Here is a 20,775-nt window from a genome sequence, read left to right as displayed (position 1 = left end):
ATTTGTGAGAGATATTTACCATAAATATTATTCAAGTACTTTCCACACTAACAAAAAATTGCACAAGAGTTCCTTTAAGAAGGCTTCACATATCTTCAGGCTGAGCTTCCCAGGTATCCTGTGCACAAATCAGAGCCTCTGTTCCATACTTAAATCTGTGTCCCCAGGGCTAGCACAGACTTTTTGAGATTTATTTATTTGAGGTAGAGATGAGAGATCAATCTTCCATTCATTGGTTCATTCTCCTAATGGCTGCAACGGCTGGAGCTGGGCCAGGCCAAAGCTGGGAGCTTTGTCTGGGTCTCCCATAGGGGTGTAGGGACCCAAGGACTTGGGCCATCTTCTGCTTTCTCAGGCTATGTCAGAAAGCTGGATCAGGCCGGCGCCACGGCTCACTAGGCTAATCCTCCGGCTTGCAGCGCCGGCACACCGGGTTCTAGTCCTGGTCAGGGCGCCGGATTCTGTCCCAGTTGCCCCTCTTCCAGGCCAGCTCTCTGCTGTGGCCAGGGAGTGCAGTGGAGGATGGCCCAAGTGCTTGGGCCCTGCACCCCATGGGAGGCCAGGAGAAGCACCTGGCTCCTGCCTTCGGATCAGTGCTGCGTGCCGGCCGCGGCAGCCATTGGAGGGTGAACCAACGGCAATGGAAGACCTTTCTCTGTCTCTCTCTCTCACTGTCCACTCTGCCTTTAAAAAAAAAAAAAAAAAGGCTGGATCAGAAGTGGAGCAGCTTGGACTCAAACCTGCACTGCAGGTGGTGGCTTTACTCTCTATGCCATGGTCCCAGCACAGACTTTTTTTTTTTGAAGGTTTTTATTTAATGAATACAAATTTTCATATGTACAGTTTTTAGGGATATAGTGTTTGTTCCCTCCATTCCTGCCTCCTACCCACACTCCCATCCTACTTCCCACTCCCTCTCCCATTCCATTTTCCATTAAGATTCCATTAAGAAGAGATTTCAACTATTTGCTCCCACACAGACACATAAAGTATAAAGTACAGTTTGAAAACAAGTTTTACTAATAATTCTCATACTGCAACTCGTTAAAAACATAGGTCCAGCATTGGGAGCAAGTGCACAGTGACTCCTGTTGATTTAACAATTGACACTCTTATGACATCAGTGATCACCTGAGGCTCTTGTCATAAGCTGCCAAGGCTATGGAAGCCTCTTTGAGTTCACAAACTCCAACCTTAATTAGACATGGCCATAATCAAAGTGGAAATTCTCTCCTCCCTTCAGAGAAAGGTACCTCCTTCTTTGATGGCCCCTTTTTTCCACTGGGTTCTCACTCACAGAGATCCTTCATGCAAAACCATTTTTGCCACTATGTCTTGGCTTCCCATGCCTGAAATGCTCTCAGTCAGGCCTTAGGGGCTTATTCTGAGGTCAGCATGCTGTTTAGGGTGTTTGTCATTCTGAATCTGCTGTGTGGACTGCTTTCCATGATGGAACTTTCTCTCCTTTGCAATTCTATCTATTGTTATTACCAGGCACTAAGTCTTGTTTATGTGATCCTTTTGACTGATGGTCCCATGTATATGATCAATTCCATACTTAATATTATCATTTTATCACATAAGATGGGATTAGTGCCGCTCAGCACTAATTTGGAGTTCCATGGCAAGTTTTTAGTTTCACCTTTAGGGGTAGGTCTGTGAGAATGTGTGCTGATATGTGCAGCTCCTTCCTCTCTTTCTCACTCTTTTTAACTGGGATCTATTTTCAATTGACTTAATAAATCTATAATTAATTCTATGTTAAGTAAGGAGTTCAGCAAATGGTATTAAGTAGAGAAGAGAAAAAGGATAAATAAAGTGAAATAATAAAGTGTTGAGGACAACAGTCAAGACAAGGGCTGTTCAAGTAATTGCTTCTCATAGTGTCAGTTTCACTTCTACAGGTTTCCTTTTAGGTGCTCTGTTAGTTGTCACAGATCAGGGAGAACATATGATATTTGTCCATCTGTGACTGGCTTATTTCACTCAGTATGATATTTTCCAGATTCATTCATTTAGCTGTAAATGACTGGATTTTGTTTTATACCTGCTGTGTAATATTCCATATAGTAAATATCCCGTAGTTTCTTTATCCAGTCTTCCATTGATGGGCATTTAGGTTGATTCCATGTCTTGGCTATTGTGAATTGAGCTGCAATAAACATAGAGGTGTAGATGTCTCTTTTTATTTGCTGAGTTCACTTCTTTTGGGTAAATTTTGAGGCGTGGGATGGCTGGGTTGTATAGTAGGGCTATATTCAGATTTCTGAGGTATCTCCAAACTGTCTTCCATAGTGACTTCACCAGTTTGCATTCCCACCAACAGTGGATTAGGGTACATTTTTCCCCACATCCTCGCCAGCATTTGTTTGTTGATTTTCATATGAGAGCCATTCTAACTGGGGCAAAGTGAAACCTCATTGTGGTTTTGATTTGCATCTCCCTGATGGCTAGTGATCCTGAGCAGTTTTACATGTGTCCAAGGGCCATTTAGATTTCCTTTTTTGAGAAATGTCTATTTAAGTCCTTTGCCCACTTCTTGACTGGGTTGTTTGCTTTGCTGTTGAGTTTTTTTGATTGCTTTATATATTCTGGTTATTACTCCTTTATCAATTGCAATGTGTGCAAATAATTTCTCCCATTCTGTTGGTTGCCTCTCTACCTTCCTGTTTCTTTTGCGGTACAGAAGCTTCTCAATTTGATGTAATCCTACTTGTTAATCTTTGTTTTTATTGCCAGCACAGACTCTTAAAACACTGATATCACTGAGTAAATATTTATGGAAGGAAGAAGAATGGAAGGAAAGAGATAAGCAGATTATGGTGATTCATTCTGATGGGGACATGGTGGGAAATAAAGGGAAAAAGAGGGAAATAAAGTGAGAGAGGTAAGCACTGCTGGCTGGGGGACGTCTGGCCAGTTGCAGGCTGTATAAGGCCTGCAAGGTCATTTGGTCTGGCCCTGCCAATGCAACTGCAGACAGGACTCGGAAGTCAGTAAATCTATAGCAGGCTAATTTTGAAGTTGATAATTTTGATAGCCTGCGTGAATGATGTTATAAACATCCAAATGGCCCTTGGGAAAAATGTTGCCCCACCCCTGCAGGGGATCTTGGATTCTATTATAACCTCATTGTTTTCTCTTCATACTGCCTTCCCTTCCACACCTTTGATTTGAAAACAGAAGTCTAAAATGTTTGTTCAGAGACTACTGGGAAGGCATTTCAGATGCAGACATGTATGTTGGGTACAGGAGTTGTATATGAAGCTAATCCTTCGTAACCACACTGATAATGACATGAACAAAACCTGACTCATATAGGAGAACTAGGCAGCAGAAGAGTTTTAAAAGTTTCTGTAAACATTCAACTTAAACCCTAAGTGCCTGACTGTGTGACTGACACTATCCTAAATATTTGGTCTGTTAGGTTTTTGTGAAGATTAAATTACATAACAAGGGGTATATTTTATTTGCATTTTTTTTTCAAATAAGCAGGTTGATAAGTTTTTTTCTCTTTCAAATAAACTTTTAAAGAAACCGTTTCAGAGAACTTAAACAGGTCACACAAAATGGCTGTTCAGGAGTGTGTTCAGATGTAATATATCTGATCATGAATTTTTTTTTCAGAAATGTTTGTTTGCATTGAGTTAAGTGTTAGGTTGAAAAGCCAGGAATTCAAAGGGCCCCTTGCATGCTGGGTGGGTGGAGCTCTTGTGTGGGAACAAAAGCTGGAACCCATTCAAAATGCTTTTAATTGAAGATTCTAGTAATGATGATCCCTAGGAGGCTGAGGCTTCCTGGTTAATTATCTGGATTAATTATCTGCAAGTCAGGCTCTCTGGGATGCACTCAGCGTGTTTCTTCTAGTATGTGTGTTCCTGCTTTGCACTGAGTCCAGGTATCCTGTCGACTGCCCCACCCACACATACAGTCCTCCTACATGGAAATGTTCCTCAAATGTTACTGGGGAACTTGCCAAAAATGCAGATTTCCAAAATGCAATCCATATGAAATTCTTATTCTCTGGCTGGGGCATTTGTGACAAGTACCTAAGGTAATTCTAGAATACTGGGCCCATGGCCTATCCTCTGAGACTTTGGCAGTCCTGGGAGTCCAGGTAGCACACACTGGTTCAGCCTTTTCTTGTCTGAAGTACACGTACTTGGAAGTATATACAAAGAAAATTTTAGTCATCATCAAACAAAATGTGATTACGTCCACAGAGTATAGTATTACATATTTAATAGTAATTATATATTATAAACATTTTTAATGCACTTTAATTACTTTTAGTAATTTAATGTTACCTCTTTGATCTTAGGTACTTTGGTCATAAAGCTGAAATATATACAAACAGTCCACAAGTTAGTCCATACCAACATTCATAGTAACTGCTTTCAAAAAGTAGAACCAAGGAGAGAAAACAAAAAATAGTAGAATTAGGGCATATATTCCAAAGAGTTATTGATAGATTTTGTAATACTTACCTTCTGTTTTCTTAAGTACCTTTTCTTCTTTTTCTCCCCTTTTGCACTGTCCCAGATGCCGGTGTCTTCCACCAGGTCGTACATTTTGATCATCTGCCACAGGCTCATTCGGAAAGCTTCTTCCCTTATTAACTTTCCAGAAATTCAACCTTATTTTCCCATGCTTTTCTTAACTGTTCATAAGGTGATTTCCCTCAACGCTACCTTGTCTAAACATCCAACTCCCCATGATTCAGTCATTTTAAATGCTTCTAATACATTTGTTCCACAGTTGTGCAAGACCCACATACCTGTTCCCATCACATTGGTCAGGCATGTGGTATAGTGGAAAAAGCTTATGTTAAGAGTCACTCTTAGATTGATTCCTAGCTCATTTAAGCTCTTTTTGCAAAGATCAAATGATAGCATCCATCCTTCTCAAGCAAGGTATCTGATATGTAGTAAATGCAGGGTCAGTGTTAGTCATCACTGCTTTCTCTTTCTCCTTTAGATTTCACAATTACTTACTGAGCACCTGCTATGTGTCAAGCCCTTTTCTTGGTATTGAACTGAACAAGTACCAGTAAACAAGACAGAAAAAGTGTCTCACCTGCTTTGGAATAGACAGAAAAATAACCAAACAATATAATCTATATTAAACAGAATTTATTATTGAAGACATTTCATTTGGATGTAGATGATAATAACAGAATGTTGGTTAAAACAAATCCATCTTCACGTTTCCTCTATGAAACCTTTAAGAGACTTATTAAAGTCTCATATGTAGATACTGCAAGATACCAGACTGCACAGCAAGGACTGGATGTACAGCAACTGGAATCCTTCAGTGACCATTTCAACCACAGAACAGGCAGAATCAATTATTTGCCTAAGGATCACTAGAAGTTGAAAGTGATGAATATCAGTTAGGGTCTTGGCAGGCACACTGCGCAAAGGTGAGAAGGCTAAGGCCATTGTGCAGTAAGTAAATTGAAGGGCTTCAGGATCTCATGCCTGGGATAGCAGGCAGCCCATAACCTTCCTTTTTCTCAAAGTAAGCAAAGTATTTTCCCATTGCACATAGAGTAGGAGATATGATGCAGACTCAGAGCAGGAGTAGAAGGGAGCAGAGTGTGCAGCCTGGGAAGGAGCCTTCTGAAACAGCTTCAAGGGAATTGTGATAGAGTATGGGCTGGGAATGCCTGCATTTGGTAGGTGTTGAAGAAACATTTGTTGACTGAGTGGCAGGCTGGCTTAAATAAATTGGAGAGCTTAGGGCAGGTTAGTGCTTTCCCATAGGCCTGAGAAATGACACTTCCTGCTCTTCATCAGCTGGAAGGGGGTAAGCATAAACACTGAGTGTGGCGTAGAGCTGTCACTTCAAAGATTTACACACACACACACACACACACACACACACACACACACAGAGTTCCCAAGTATCATATCCATCTGCATCGAAGTCAAAATGACAGCAAGACACTTCAAAGTGAAATATGCTCTATACTTGAATGTCTATTCTAGTATCAGTTGGCTATGACCATCTTTAAAATAACCCTCTAAAATAAAACTCTGTGGCTGAAAGCAGTAGGTGATTATCGCTGATTTTGTGCTAAGTGGTTCTTTCTACTTGTCTCAGTAGGGCCCATTCATTAGCCATGAGCAGCTCTGCTGACCTTGGCAGAACTCTTACACATTTGGGGCTGACTGAAATAACTGGGCTCTCTCCTTTACATAATCTCTCAGCTTAGAGCCCAGGCAGCAACAGGGTTCCAAGAGGGAACACAAGTGTACAAGGTCTCTTGAGGCCTAGACACACAACTGGCACTTTCTGTTAGGTGAAGTAAGTTCTGAATCCAACCCAGAGTTTAAGAGATGGTGAAATGGACAACAGTTCTTTTTTTAAAAAAGTTTATTTGAAAGGCACAGCAGCAGAGATATTTTTCATCCATTGGTTCACTCCTGAAATACCCACGATAACTGGAGCTGTGTCAGGCTGAAGTCAGGAACTCTATCTGGGTCTTCCACAAAGGTGGCAGGGACTCAACTACTTGAACCATCATCTGCTGCCTCCCAGGGTACACATAGCAGGAAGCTGGAATCAGGAGTGGAGCTAAGTCTCAAAACCAGGCAATCTGATATAGGATGTGGGTGTCCCAAGTGGTGTCTGAACTAATTTGCCAAATGTTCATCCCTCTTTATTATCTCAAACTCTATAGAACTAACCTCAACTACAGTTTTTGCAAGCCAGTTCATCCTTTTTGTTTCAGACTTCTGGGCAGTCTATTTTTCCATTGCTCAGTCTCTTTAATCAAGAGTCTTCTTAAATAAAGCTCCTTAAACATTAGTATTATTCATTTCTTATACAATGTTAAACAATATGTGCCCTCTTGTGTCCAGAGACTGCTACAGTAAGGAGTTAGAAATGAAATGCAGCATTCTTCTCTGAGGGGGTTTTCTACTAGGGAGCTTGCTCAAGGCCAAGTATGGTTATATGGTTTGCAAACGGCAGAAGGGCCCCAGCCCAAGAAACTAATGAATGGTCAATGAAAGTCATCCCATACTCTGTCAAGCTATGTAGCTAGCCCTCATCCAGTGTCTTCCCTGAGAGGTTACTAAAAATTTCATTCAAGGCTGCCATGATGTCCTGTACCACCTGGAGTATGCAGATTTCTGTAATTTACACAAACCTTCATGTCATCCTATGGAAGCCTTGGGGAAGCTCTATAACAGTTCACTGGTCTGCCTTTCTCCTCTCTGCCTCTCAACCATTCAACAAAAGAACTGATACTCTTTGCAAAATGCATTGTGTATGTAAGGCTCTGTGCTAATGATGGTTCAACATTCCAGGTACATATATGCTAATTTGTATATTTGTTCTGTAGGGTTTTTGGAGTCTTTGGATGACTTTTACATTCTTAGCAGTGGTTTGATATTGCTACAGACCACAAACAGTGTGTACAATACAACTCTACTAAAGGAAGTGATGCCTGAGAGTCTGCTGGCCTGGCAAAGAGTCCGTGTGGCCAATATGATGGCAGATGGTGGCAAGATGTGGGCAGAGATCTTTTCAAAATATAACTCTGGTAAGTGGCCCTGCAAAAACATTTTTAGGAATGTACATATATTCAGAGTTGTTAACCAGTAAAGCCTCACTTAGCTTTCCCTTCATGTCTCTTTGATATTTCAGGTACCTATAATAATCAATACATGGTCCTAGACCTGAAGAAGGTAAAGCTGAACCAGAGCCTTGACAAAGGCACTTTGTACATTGTGGAGCAAATTCCTACATATGTAGAATATTCTGAACAAACTGATGTTCTACGGAAAGGTACTTTCATGCTCTAAATCTGGAAGTCAGAGGAGTTGTTTACACATATATGCATGGTGGGAGAATACATGATGTGTGGCTATACAATGCAGGATACATGGTGGGAAGAAAGGGTGGAACACCACTGCCAGTTAAACTGGAAAAGGACTAGGTTCAGCACATGTAAAGCTATACTTCAAACTCTTAGAGGACAATGTGCAGCTTGGGACCCAAGTTAGGCATTCACAACCCTATGACGTCCTTGTCTCCAAGCTTCCTGGTTAAAGCTTTCAGTTCATTTTAGCAAATTCATCAGCATTACCCTGGACCAGGAGCTAGAAAAGCAAGGATACCAAACCCCTGCCTTCTAGGAATTCAGTAGTCTATAAAGGGGGAAGCAGCGTGCAGAGAAGTCATTAGTGCCCAGAGTGGGCAGAGCTGTGAGGTCTGGTGGAACAAGCTCAGTGGTGACACTTAAAAGGACACTGTTTAAAAGGACACTGTTGGCCATCAGTTCTGGAGGGTGAGACACAGCCCAGAAAGTGGCAGCCTAAGAGTCACACCGCTTCCATTTGAATCTCAGCTCTTCAAAACTATGGATCTCTCCATATAACAGGGCAATTATTTGTAATTTTGAAAACCCCAATACTTGGGAAACAAAGTATGACCTGATCTAAACCACAGGGCAGCAAAACCTGCAAAAAATAGATCTGAACTTTTTGTTGTCTTTATTTCCTCTTAGAAAGGCTGTTTACTATGAGGCTTCAGCAATGACTATTTAGGAGGTGTTCCCCACATAGAGTCCAATATCATATAGAGCCTCAGAAGTTCATGGAAAACTGAAATTGAGATCCTTCTGGTGCGCAAAGAAAAAAAATCCAGTTTGTCTTTTAAAGATTTATTTATTTGAAAGGCAGAATTCAAGATCACCTATATGCTGGTTCACTCTCAATATGGCCACAACAGCCATGGCTGGGTCAGACAAAAGCCAGGAGCCTGGAATTCCATTTGGGTCTCCAGTGTGGGTGCTGGGGCCCAAATACTTGTTATCTTTATAATCTCATTCCTAGAACTCATGAAACTACCCTAATATGACAAAGAATTTATCACTGTTTCCATTATAAAGATGAAGAAACAGATACAGAGAGGTTAAGTAATTTTTTCAAGGTGATATACCTAATAGTGGCAGAACTAGTGTTCAAATCCAGGCAGTCTAATTTGAGACTATATAACCTAGATGTGGTCTAGCAACAAACCCCACTTTGCCCTATAATTTCAATATCCTTATTTCAGTTCTTCTGATGTGGGCTCTGCATCCCAAAATCGGATACATCAATGTCTTGTCCTTTGCTTTTTCTTAACAACCTTGCTTTTGACAAGTTCTACATGCAATAGTAAAAAGAAGAGAAACAGACATGGCCAAGGGAATATGGAGGTGGGAAACCCCTGAATGGTGAAGACCCCATGTGACTGTTCCAAAGGCAATAACCCAGGCCAGTGTCATGTAGGACATTCCTGAAATGATGAGGGTATTTGAGCTGTGCTGTTTGGCACTTAACAATTAATGGACCCTGTAGCCTTTGGCATCCTGTGACAATATACATGAAACTGAGCCTTTATGAATGCTTATTCAAGGGAGTTAAAAGCCTGCTGGAACTTTAAGATGATCCCCAGTCTCCTCACAAGATGGACTTTCCCTCCCTCTCCCTAAAGAAAATGAAGTTCACTACCTAAGACCTAGTTATTCAGCACTGATCCTAGAATTTAAGTATAATGATTCCCAGTGCTGTTTTCTTTATTCAAAGATTAGCACTTTGCATCTCTTTAAGGGCCATGTTGTGAACCATCTTGTGGCACTTTAGTAACAAATACACTCACATCAGCTCCCCAGACCCTTTGCATTACGGTTCATTTGACTCTATAAAGAATAAGGTTACTTTCTAGTAGGTAGTTTTAAGAATCTGGGGGTGAAAGCTTAAATTCTGATGCTCTTCTCCCCTAATGAAATAATCAAGGGGTAAAAGAAATCCTGGAAATTCAAAAGGATCAGTTTGGCTGCCAAAGTCCACACTTGAAGCTTTATTTTCCATACAGTATCACCTTATAATTTAATTACTGACTTCTGCCTGTTTTCAAAATAAACTACATTAACTTAATACTTTTGTTCCCTCTCTTTTCTGTCTCCCTCCATTCCAAATCAGGATACTGGCCCTCCTACAACATTCCTTTCCATGAAAAAGTTTACAACTGGAGTGGCTACCCACTGTTAGTTCAGAAGCTCGGTTTGGACTACTCTTATGATTTAGCTCCACGAGCCAAAATCTTCCGACGTGACCAAGGGAAAGTGACTGATATGGCATCCATGAAATATATCATGCGATACAACAGTACGTAGCACATTTCTCAAGAATCATTCTTCAAAACTCCTTTTCTTCCCCATGGATAAAGAATCCATGTAAGTTTATCATCTCTCTACTAGAAGGAATTGTAAGAAGTTGTTTAAGTATTTAGTATTCAATTAATACTGTACATATACTGGACTAGAATTTTGGCCTCCTTGGAAGATGATAGAAGCTTCTACTAGTCTTTGAATCAAAAAAACTCATATAAAATACAAAAAAAAAAAAAAGACACCTGTACAGGGTTCCTTTTCCCCTCCAAAACACAGGTGTCACAGACAAAACAGCTAATAAAGCAAAAATTATTCATAAGTGCTTTATTTTTGATAAAGTATCAATTTCAAATTGGTATTTTTGTTGGAAAAACTTGAATATTTATCTTCTATTATCTTTCTTCCATCTATGCTTCACTGTGCGAGGTTCCTGAGGCAGGCTGGGTCTGGGACAGAGAACTTGCTGTTGTTCCATCCTAGGAATGAGCCAAGGGAGACGTCTGTATCTGGCAGCGGGCTGGGCTGAGGCCTGTAGGGGTACACTCTCTGATTATCTAGTCTTTAACACGTCCAAAAAATCACTACTGTGGCTAAGTGTATCTCAGAATAGCCAACACTCATGCTTTTCCCGTTACTCTTCTTCCTAGATTATCAGAAAGATCCTTACAGCCAGGGTGATCCCTGCAGAACCATATGCTGCCGTGAGGACCTCAACTCACCTACCCCAACTCCTGGTGGCTGCTATGACACGAAGGTAACAAGCTACTCACGTTTGAATTTAATTTTCACCAGCACACAGGTCTCTTGAGAGGCAAGCTGCAGTTTTTTTGTTTAAACAATGTTAAGTGCTGTAACATATTTCACACTATTACAAGTAATAAGTAGGTCTGCAGAGGTATAATGAAGCCACCACATATGGGCAGTTAAGAACCAACTGTTAAGTCAGTTAACATCACGTCAATAGCTTGAAACCATCCACAGTGGGAGTACTGACACCATGGAAACCAGTAAACACTACAAATCGGGGCATTTTTTCTCAGCTGGTTACTAAACACTTACCTGCACACCACGGGCTGTGAGAAGTTCAGGGGTTCAACTTAGCAATGTGGTTGGCAGGTGTCTTCATTTATATCACCTGTCCTACATTCTGAAAATCTTTGAAGCGTGAACTGTTTTGGAGAAATGCCAACACCAACTATATAGTATTGTCTCACTGTGATAACTAAATAGGAGATGGAACAGACAACTTTTTTTTTTGACAGGCAGAGTTAGAGAGAGAAAAGTCTTCCTTCCATTGGTTCACCCCCAAAATGGCTGCTGCGGCTGGTGCGCTGCGCCGATCCGAAGCCAGGAGACAGGTGCTTCCTCCTGGTCTCCCATGTGGGTGCAGGGCCCAAGCACTTGGGCCATCCTCCACTGCCTTCTAGGGCCACAGCAGAGAGCTGGACTGGAAGAGGAGCAACCGGGACAGAATCCAGCGCCCCAACCGGGACTACAACTCGGGGTGCTGGCGCCGCAGGTGGAGGATTAGCCAAGTGAGCCGTGGCGCCAGCCCAGACTCAACTACTGAGTTCCAGTGCAACCTACTTTCTAGCTATGTGATGATGGCCAAACTTTACCCTTAATGACCATATATCATGTAATACAAAGAGAAAAAGAAGGCTTTAGAGAACCAGGCACATGTAAAACCTCAAACAATGTTTTGGTATTTTTTTTTTTATGGCATTTGCAAACATTCAGCAAAATGTGTGAAAAATGGTACTTAATCTTAATTCCATTCTGTGAACTTTCTTATCTGGGGGCAAGATAAAGTTGAAATCCATTCATAGTTCCCTCGTAATACATATTTTCCATTAACTCTTTGAAGACCCCTCATAGACATTGTAGAATATGCAAAGAAAATCACCTCTCTGGCCTTGCCCAGGAGAACCCAAGCCAAGCTTTCATCTATCAAATTTCACCTTTGGAGACAGGGTCTGTCATTTTTTTGGATCACAAGTTTCTGTAGAAGGATATACTTCCAATTTCCTTTCCCTTCTAAGACAAGACCCACTGTTATGCCATGGTTGTTTCTGAGACCCAGGGAACTAAGCACACTTCTAGTCACATTTAAATGCCAAATGGATACACGTGAGAATGTCACATAAAGATACGCAGTAGCTTGCATGAGAATTTTATTTAAAGGAGGCTCATACTGGGATTTTGGAAAGACAGGAGTGAGGTAGGGTGCGGGAATTGTGTGAAGTTTCTTCCAAGTAGTTTAAAATGTCTTCTCTTTCTTTCCAGGTATCAGATATCTACTTAGCATCCCGGTACACAGCTTATGCCATTAGTGGTCCCACAGTACAAGGTGGCCTCCCTGTTTTTCATTGGAACAGATTCAACAAAACCCTCCATCAAGGCATGCCAGAGGTCTACAACTTTGATTTTATTACAACAAAACCAATTTTGAAACCTGACAAAAGATGAGGGAGGATGAAGATGAGGGAGCATAAGGAAATAGAAGGCCGCAAGTAAGATACCAAAGGCACTATTTTACTATGTTTTTCCTGTTAGAATCACTCTTAATAAAATACATTAAATTTAGTTTGTCACTTTAATTTTTCCCCCTCCCCCCGCAAAGTAAAGGTATCCAGAGAGCGCTCCTTTCACTGGTGCACCCTAAATGCTCACAACAGCCTGGAAGTTAACCCAGGTCTCTCACTTGGTGGCAGGAATCAATTACTTTGCCCATCATTGCTGCTTCCCAGGGTCTGCCCTGGAGAGGCTGGAAGTGGGAGCCAGAGTGGGAGGTGGAATTAACCCCGGTGTGCTCCAATGTGGAACACGAGTGTTTTAGCCATTAGGGCCAATTGTCTGCCCTGATTGTTCAACAGCAAGCATTTCCTGTAGGGCACAGAACTGTAAAAGACTAAACATTATATAAGGGGTTATTTCAAAAAGTTCTTAGAAAATAGTATTAAAGAGTTAGTTTACTTTGGCACAAAAAATACTTTGAAATCACATATATGAGACCTCTTCAAAAAGTTCATGAAAATGGGTATAGAAAAATGTTATGAAAAAAAAAATATGCTTAGATGTCAAAAATATTATGCACCCCAACAGATTCATCTGTTAATTCCATTTTCCATGAACTTTTAAGTTCCCCTGCATGACAAAGTAGGCTTCAGCACTAGATAGATAAGAAGGTATGACAAAAACTGCTCCCTACTTGCCAAAGTTTGTATTTTCCTTTCATGCCTTTAACACTGACCACCTATGCCCAGAGTCCCTTAAACAGCTGTTTCACAGGACTGATGAGTCCACTTCCAGGTCACAAGGACCGGTACTCCTCTCAGGCTCTTAATGACAAATTCTGAGGCCGTGGTGCAGCTGTGGTTTCAAAAACACCTCTGACAAACACAGGTACTAGATTTTCTGGTCATAAACAGGCATCAGTCCAGCGTTTTGTGGTGCAAGCTTGGGCACACAGTATAAACCTCAAAGTTGTCTCCTGTTCATGAAAGGCAGCATATCCGATCTGGAAGCAACACTGCATGGCAATTTTTCTTTCAAAGCTGAAGAATTATGTGTTACTTAGTGAATAAGCCATAATGCACAATACATAATGGGGCATCTAAAAAGGTAGAAGACTTAAAAAAAAAAACCACAAGGGCTGAGAATAATCAGAGTACTCAGAATGTTAAAAAACCCAGTTGTTTATTTCAAAGTATAAATTTCAGGCTTGCCGGACAAAACCCCACTACAGTTAACATTTACACAGACAGCACTTGACTATACATTTAAAAAGAAAAAAATTACCCACAAAAACCTTCAAGACCTAATAAAAATAGGGCAACATGCCCAGTTTATATTAGACATTAGGAAGGTCTTACATTGTCTTACTATTTACACTTTGCAATAAAGAAAAATCAGGATGCAAGTTTCCTACAAAGGGTTTATTTTAATATTTAGTCTTGAAATGACTAATAAAATACTAAAGCCAGGATCCCCAAAAGGTGTTTGATTGCCCAGTTACCCTATTTACAAAAACAATCACATCAAAAAGAAAACAAAAAAACCCAACCCTCAGAGAATAAAAGGATAACATTTAAATATAAATGATAGGTACTTAGCTGACTCTACAAATAAAACAACAAAAGCTTATTTTAACATGATAAAGTCATCTGAAGAAAAAACAATACATTTGTATTATTCTATTCCTCCCCACTGGCTGGCTCAAGGGGATGAATATTTCAGAATTACATAAATCTGCCATGCCAAGGAACACCATGAGACTTGTTCTGCTTTTTGGTGTGTGTGTATGCCCAGTAAAAAGTGAGGAAGGCAGAATCATACACTAGTTTTAGACAGTTATCTGCAATAATGTATTACTGGGACATGGTTTCTCTGGAAATCAGAAAACAGGCCAGCCATGGGTCAACAATAAAACAGCAAGAACCAAAAAACATGGGATACTGAAGATACTACAATGGCCCAAGAAGTTCAATCGGAACACATTCAGAAGTTTTGCAGTACCCCACTGTGCTGAGTGAGGATACCACAGGCATTATTTTGTTGATCTTACACAATTATACAGTACTGGAGAACTTATGGGATGAGATAAATGCATATCATGCAATAGTAACACTAGCCTTGCTGAGTAAATGATAATTCAGAAATTATTTAAAGTAAAAGAGCAAACAACAGAAACTAAGTTAATACTTCTCCAATGCAGTAAGGAAATTCAATGGTGCAGCCTGCTTTTAAAGACTTCTGCAGAGAAGCACCTAGGTTAAGACCCTAAGCTTCTCCGTTTAGCTCACTGTTTTCAAGGTACTTCTTACCTGCTAAGAATGAAAAGGAGAGTGGGGACTACCTCTCTGTGAGGCAAATGGTTTCCCAATCAATATTCTTCGCTCAGGGAGGAAAGCTCTCCACTTCTCTGATAGTTATATATACTGTGTTAAATAATACACAGTATTCTGCATATTTTAAAAGGTGAGTTCAGAGAAAGAAAAGTTACCTCAAACTGTTAACAGCACGTTGTCTTTGTATGTAATTTATAAATCCAACAATGTAATTTCAAAAAGAGGCTTACTCACACTTAAAACAGGGTGAAATTTACTCTGACAAAGTGCAAAGTAGAGAGTAACAAACATCACTGTTACCTTTAAATGCCATATAAACATCTTATATTCCAGGTTGAAATATCAGAAGCTTCCAGCATTTCCAATAAGGCAATACCTACAGAAGTATTATCAGGCTAAAAACGTAGCAAACTTGCATTCCCCAAACGGGATAATTTAGCTTATTCATAATACTTCATGAAAAGGTACCATAAACTAAAAAAAGATAACCACGGAGTGTGAACTGCTACTAAAATATCATCAGTAGTAATTTCTAACTGAATCCTCCATTCTCTCCCATCAGAAACGAAATAGACAAAAAGCACTCAATATTAAAACCTCCAAATAAAAGCCAACCTAGCGCTATTCTAGCCTAGTACCTTTCAGTAAATCCAACTGTTATTGCCCTCATCAACAGGCTATTTTGAGGACACCATCTTACATATTTTTTCCTAAAACATTACATTCTCTTTGTAATTCTGTTATTGTAGTACATCTTCTAGGGTTAACTGAGAATTTCTTTTGACAGAAGACTGACAATAATGAGATCTTCATTCTATTAATCTTTTCTTCACTTGATAATATGTATATGATGCTATAAAAGCTTTAAAAAAAAAGACTAATGAGTATAGTGAAAATGTTCATCAAAAGTTTTGTAGGGTAGATAGGTAACTTGTTACCATATAACTTAAAACTGGCCAATAAAAAAACAATTTTGAAAACAGGCTTTCTCTTCTGTAGGCAAGAATGATCATAACACTGCAACCACTGCTGGTAAAAACATAATACACATGCAAATAGGTGATCATAAACATCTAAGACCATCAATTTCTCCTTTTTAAAATTTTATGACACTGGCAACTTTACTATCAGTAGTTGTATAATGTGTAATATCTGCATTACTGATTGGCAAATGCAATTCATGGGAAACCTGAATTCTCACTGTGGTCTCATTTTCTGAGAAAGGAAGGTTTGGAGCATATACATTTTGGCAATCTGTAGGCTTTTTTCATTATCAATCCCCATTTCTCAGTTGACAGCACACTGGCCACTGAAAAGCATCTAAACATTTTTTACAAGTAGATAAAACACCACTAACAAAAGGGATAGCCCCCTTCTATAACATGAAGTGGGAAAATGACCAATTTGAGAGCACAGAAATATGAGTTGAAAAACTAGAGGAAGAGGACTTGAAAAGCTACTTCACAAACTGCAAATTTCTTTCAAAATATGCAACCATACTCTCATCCCAAAAACTTAGCTTTCTTGTCCTAAACTACACTCAAAACAACCTGACACAAGTACAACCGACACTCATATTGCAATTCCATGACCTATGCTGAATTTTATGAACTCTGAGAGGAATGGAGATATACACAAGTTATGTTTTTATATAATCTCAAAGGATATACTTTAAATTCTAGCCAATGCAGCTAAATCAGACTCAATATGGCACCATCAAATAAAGGTTAAGACAGGGTGATGTAAAAGGGGAAAGGAGTTTTCCCCTTGATTATTTTAGCTCACTGTATTTTGTGAATTTTACTATTTGCTTTCTTTAAAGAGTATTACACTTTGGGTGATAAAGTGAACAAGAATTGCTTCCATAACATCAACACAGTGTGTAACACAGATACCAAAGTACGTCTGGAGAATTTTCTTCCACAACATAGTTTTTTCTTGGTCATTTTAACAGAATTAAAATTGTGGCCAAAAATAAAAGTATCTATATTCTTAGAAGAAAACAGCAAGTAAATATTTTAGCAATGCCACAAATGAGTAATAGATTATATACGAAGGCCTTTGCTGAAAATTTTCTTATGGGTGTGTGTGTGTGTGCATGCACTGTATTTGGTGGAGATAAAGGAGAACTGGGTAAAAAAACGGGAAAGGAAGAATGGACATACGGCCATATCTAATTTTGCAATTAATCGTTAAGGCACAAAATAAATGCAAAAAACAGGAAAGGAAGGAGCCACTGTAGATCTTATTTTACTAATTAACAAGCCAGAAAGAAGATGAATAGATCCTTTGCTGTGTTCAAATTAACCTACTTTAAATTATTTAGCTGTTTTGCTTTTTTCTTTGGGTTTTGTTTACACTGTATTTAAATCATTTAACTTTGATCCTACACATCTGTCAGCAGTAGAATCATGCCAGTTACATACCTCAGATCCTGTGATCTACTTCATACTGGAACAGAGGTAAATTTGAGAATGAAAATGGGCAATCCATTGCAATGAACATATAAATAGAGAAAAAACACAGAACACCAACACATATTCCCCAACCTCAAAATTAAAGCAAGGTACACATTTACATTTCAAAACCCTGAAGCTTGAATTGTCCAGGAAAAGATTCTTGCTTTATGGGCTGAGTTTATTTCACTTCTGGTTATAAACAAATGTAGTGTATTACATCTGTTCCAAGAAATCTTGCACAATGTGGATTTTACATTGGTTATCATGCACAAGATTAAAAACAAGACCAAAAAGTGGAACTTTTCAAAGAAGAAGAGATAAAGGCTCCAAGGTTTAACTGCTCTGGGAAGAAGAGATCACATCCGTTGACTGTGGATCACAGAATGGTCCAAAACGTCCATAAATATCCTTGGCCCGTACTGCAAAGTAGTACTTGCTGCCAGATACAAACTGGGTGAGAGTACATGCCATGGGCAAGGGAAGTGCCTTTACCTCCCCAATCTTTTTCCATTGTGAGGGCACAGTGGCACTGGGTTCCTCATGGTAAGCATAGAGATGGTAGCTATCAACAGTGGCACAGCTTCGATCCACCTCCAGGACACTCCATGACAGTACAATGCCATTTTGACTCTGAACTCGTGCTAATTTCAAGTGTGGCTTCTGAGGCAGAGATGTGCTGGCAGCTTCTGGGGGCAGACGCTGTGGTTGTGGGGCTTCTGGTAAGGGTGCTGGGTGCACAGGGCGTGGGGGCTCCTAACAAAAGATTTACATTGATTTACAATGATCACAGAACTACTTTAGAATGCTCGAACTCAGATACCTTAGAGATCATAAAGAGAGCTGCTTACATCATGAATTCTGGGAAATACCAAATACCATATAAAGTTTAGCAAGCTCTGTTTGGTGATTTGTAATCAATCATGCCCCAAAAAATGGTGCTGAATTCACTCCTATACTTCCTAAACCAAAAATACCGAGTTCTTCTAGATAGACACTGTAGATACAGGTAGAAATAATCCCCTTACACAAAATAATTTACAATTTGTCTATGCTACAGATTCTCAGCATGCTGTAACATTTTTTAAATGAGTGGCAACCTATTACATGAAATTAGAGTATACAACTATACTTTGATTTCTAAACTGTTTTGCCATATAGACAGTGGCAAATTCTTATAAATAATTTAATGCTGAATGTGTACAACAGTCTTAGCTTACAGCAGAAAGTGATATTTAAATTGGACCATGAAAGACTTTAGAGATGTAAAGATAATTATGTACCTTTCAGAGTCACTAGGAAAAGCATGAGCGAAAGCCCAGGGATAGGAAAGTGAGGGGACAGACAAGAACAAGTGTGAACTTTTCTTTGAATACAGGGTTTATGAAGAACAGTCTAAGATAAACCTGGGAAGGTAGATTTAAGGTTAGACAATGAAAACGTCCGCGAGCAACCTTAGGAAGCCCTACTGACTTGTCTAACACTGGAACATCATACAAATATAAAATTATCATTATTATACTTAGGTTTTAAGATGATACGGACAATTTCGTCAAGAGATTTTAGAGAGCCAGAGTAGGGACATGAGGGATTATTTAAGAGGAACATGTCTTTGTTCACTGACTTTATATTAGAAGCCATAAAACAGTATTTCTTTAACAAATTCATTTAACAAAAATTGTTCTTATATGGCATTAAGTAGATGATTCATATAAACTAAGAAGTAAATTCTGTAAGATGACACTTTTTAAAATCTCTATACTTTCCTAAAGGTCAGTAGTAGTGGTTCTGCATATTAAGAAAACAAAAAGGATATGCTGAATAATTTCAAAGATTTCAAATCTAGCACTAAAATGCTAGAAGGTGAAAATAAAGGAAAACAGGAGCATGTTTGGAAAAGGGTACAATTCACAGTTAAAAAGTAAAATTACAGAAAAAAAACCCGCATTTAATTAGATAAAACATAGAAGGTAAAGCAGAACTGATTGAATACTGGCCATGGTGCTATATATCCTAATTTTTTTCTAAAATGATGTAAGTAACATTAAACATATAGCTAGCAATATCTAAGACAAGCTGGCTGAAGCCATGAATTTAAGAGTAGAGGGAGTGCAGAAGATCAAAGTGTTTGACAATAGTTTAAATGACATTTAATAGTCCCTCTAATTCTTAAAATATTAGGATTTGGAATCTGCTCATACTCACAAACCAGTTAAATCGTATATGGTGTTCTTTGCTTTTTGCCACAATGAGGGTTTTTTACTGAAGTTTTACATATAAGATGCCAGAGATTTGCTTAATTTAAATTAGTCAAGCGTTGCATAGGTAAGATTGGTCATGTGCTGGTAAGAGTTTAAACTAGACACTAGGCATACAGGAACAGCTATCTCATTCACTTGTATGGAAATTCCATTTTAAGTTTCTGAACAACTGGGTAATGACACTGAACAACCATTAACATCCGTGTCACACATATTTCTATATAATAACACTCAGGATTGTGAAAATTAAATACATGTAAAATACTTTGAGTTCTTGAATAGATCAAGTGTTCCATTAGTAATATTAATTTTTCATGTTGAGGAGTAATAAAAACAGCTAAAAGCACAGGTGTCAGAACTGTAATGCAGGGGTTCTTGGGAAGTATGACATTGGTTTGCTCAACCTCTGTAAGCATTAGCTACCAATTTATAAAAAAGGATTTTTAAAAAGGATAGCAAAAGTCCTTAAAGGACTTCTACAAGAGGATCAAGTATATTAACAGTGCTTGGTTCATGGTAAACAATAAATGCAAGCCATTATTATGAGTATTTTAGAAAGGATGTTTTACTAGATAATAGTATCAGCCTCAGTCCCCACTCTTCCCTCTCATAAAGACAGCACTTTTTTTTTTTTTTTTTTTTTAAACAGGCAGAGTGGACAGTGAAAGAGAGAAAGGAAGGGCAGCATTTTTGTTTTGACACATAAATCTTGTCACAATCAGGCCACAGGATAATGCAATACTGTTTGAGGCTAAATCTAAGAAGAAATCTTTGGTTTTCTTATCTCTTAACAAATGAATCCCAATACCACTGGATTAATTAGTGAGGGTCTCTTTCGCTTCAGATGCTCCAGTTACAAACCTGTTTTTGGACACTGCACACTACAGCACACTCAATGATCATCACCCCCTAGGGTGACCCCTAGGTGACATTTCTTCATAGTGGTAAGGTGAAAAAGCAGAGCTATCATTTCAATATTACAAACTACTATAACATTTGCCAGCTTTACAGTTCAGAATTCTGTAAAGCCAGGCATCAAT

At 39.1% G+C, this 20,775-nt stretch overlaps 2 protein-coding genes across 26 annotated transcripts in view; one reads left to right on the top strand and one right to left on the bottom strand.

Annotated features, from left to right (window-relative positions):
- Positions 1-12,754, top strand: part of PLBD1 (phospholipase B domain containing 1) — a 78,356-nt gene extending 65,602 nt beyond the window's left edge. Inside the window, exons 7-11 of one of the 2 annotated variants that reach the window (XR_011379002.2) lie at positions 7,352-7,552; positions 7,657-7,797; positions 9,978-10,231; positions 10,816-10,922; positions 12,455-12,754. Coding sequence is in view for 1 of the 2 variants with exons in the window: in XM_008259602.5 (XP_008257824.2) it covers positions 7,352-7,552; positions 7,657-7,797; positions 9,978-10,163; positions 10,816-10,922; positions 12,455-12,637 (818 nt within the window). In the remaining variant the exon portion in view is untranslated. The remainder of the gene's footprint in view (positions 1-7,351; positions 7,553-7,656; positions 7,798-9,977; positions 10,232-10,815; positions 10,923-12,454) is intronic. The other variant, XM_008259602.5, reaches the window with a different exon arrangement.
- The window catches only part of ATF7IP (activating transcription factor 7 interacting protein), a 135,936-nt gene continuing 125,638 nt past the window's right edge, over positions 10,478-20,775 (bottom strand). For 19 of the 24 annotated variants that reach the window (XM_051850275.3, XM_070049408.2, XM_070049405.2 and 16 more), the window contains one exon: positions 13,849-18,230. In XM_051850275.3, the coding sequence (XP_051706235.3) occupies positions 17,811-18,230 (420 nt within the window). In that variant the 3' untranslated portion in view covers positions 13,849-17,810. Of the gene's footprint in view, positions 10,698-13,848; positions 18,231-20,775 lie in introns of those variants that run through there. The other 5 variants (XM_070049417.2, XM_089304623.1, XM_089304624.1 and 2 more) reach the window with 1 other exon arrangement.

This window comes from Oryctolagus cuniculus, chromosome 9 (assembly GCF_051225735.1).
Source record: "Oryctolagus cuniculus isolate XC-2025 breed Fujian yellow rabbit chromosome 9, ASM5122573v1, whole genome shotgun sequence".
NCBI lineage: Eukaryota > Metazoa > Chordata > Mammalia > Lagomorpha > Leporidae > Oryctolagus > Oryctolagus cuniculus.
This window is presented reverse-complemented; position numbering and strand designations above follow the sequence as displayed.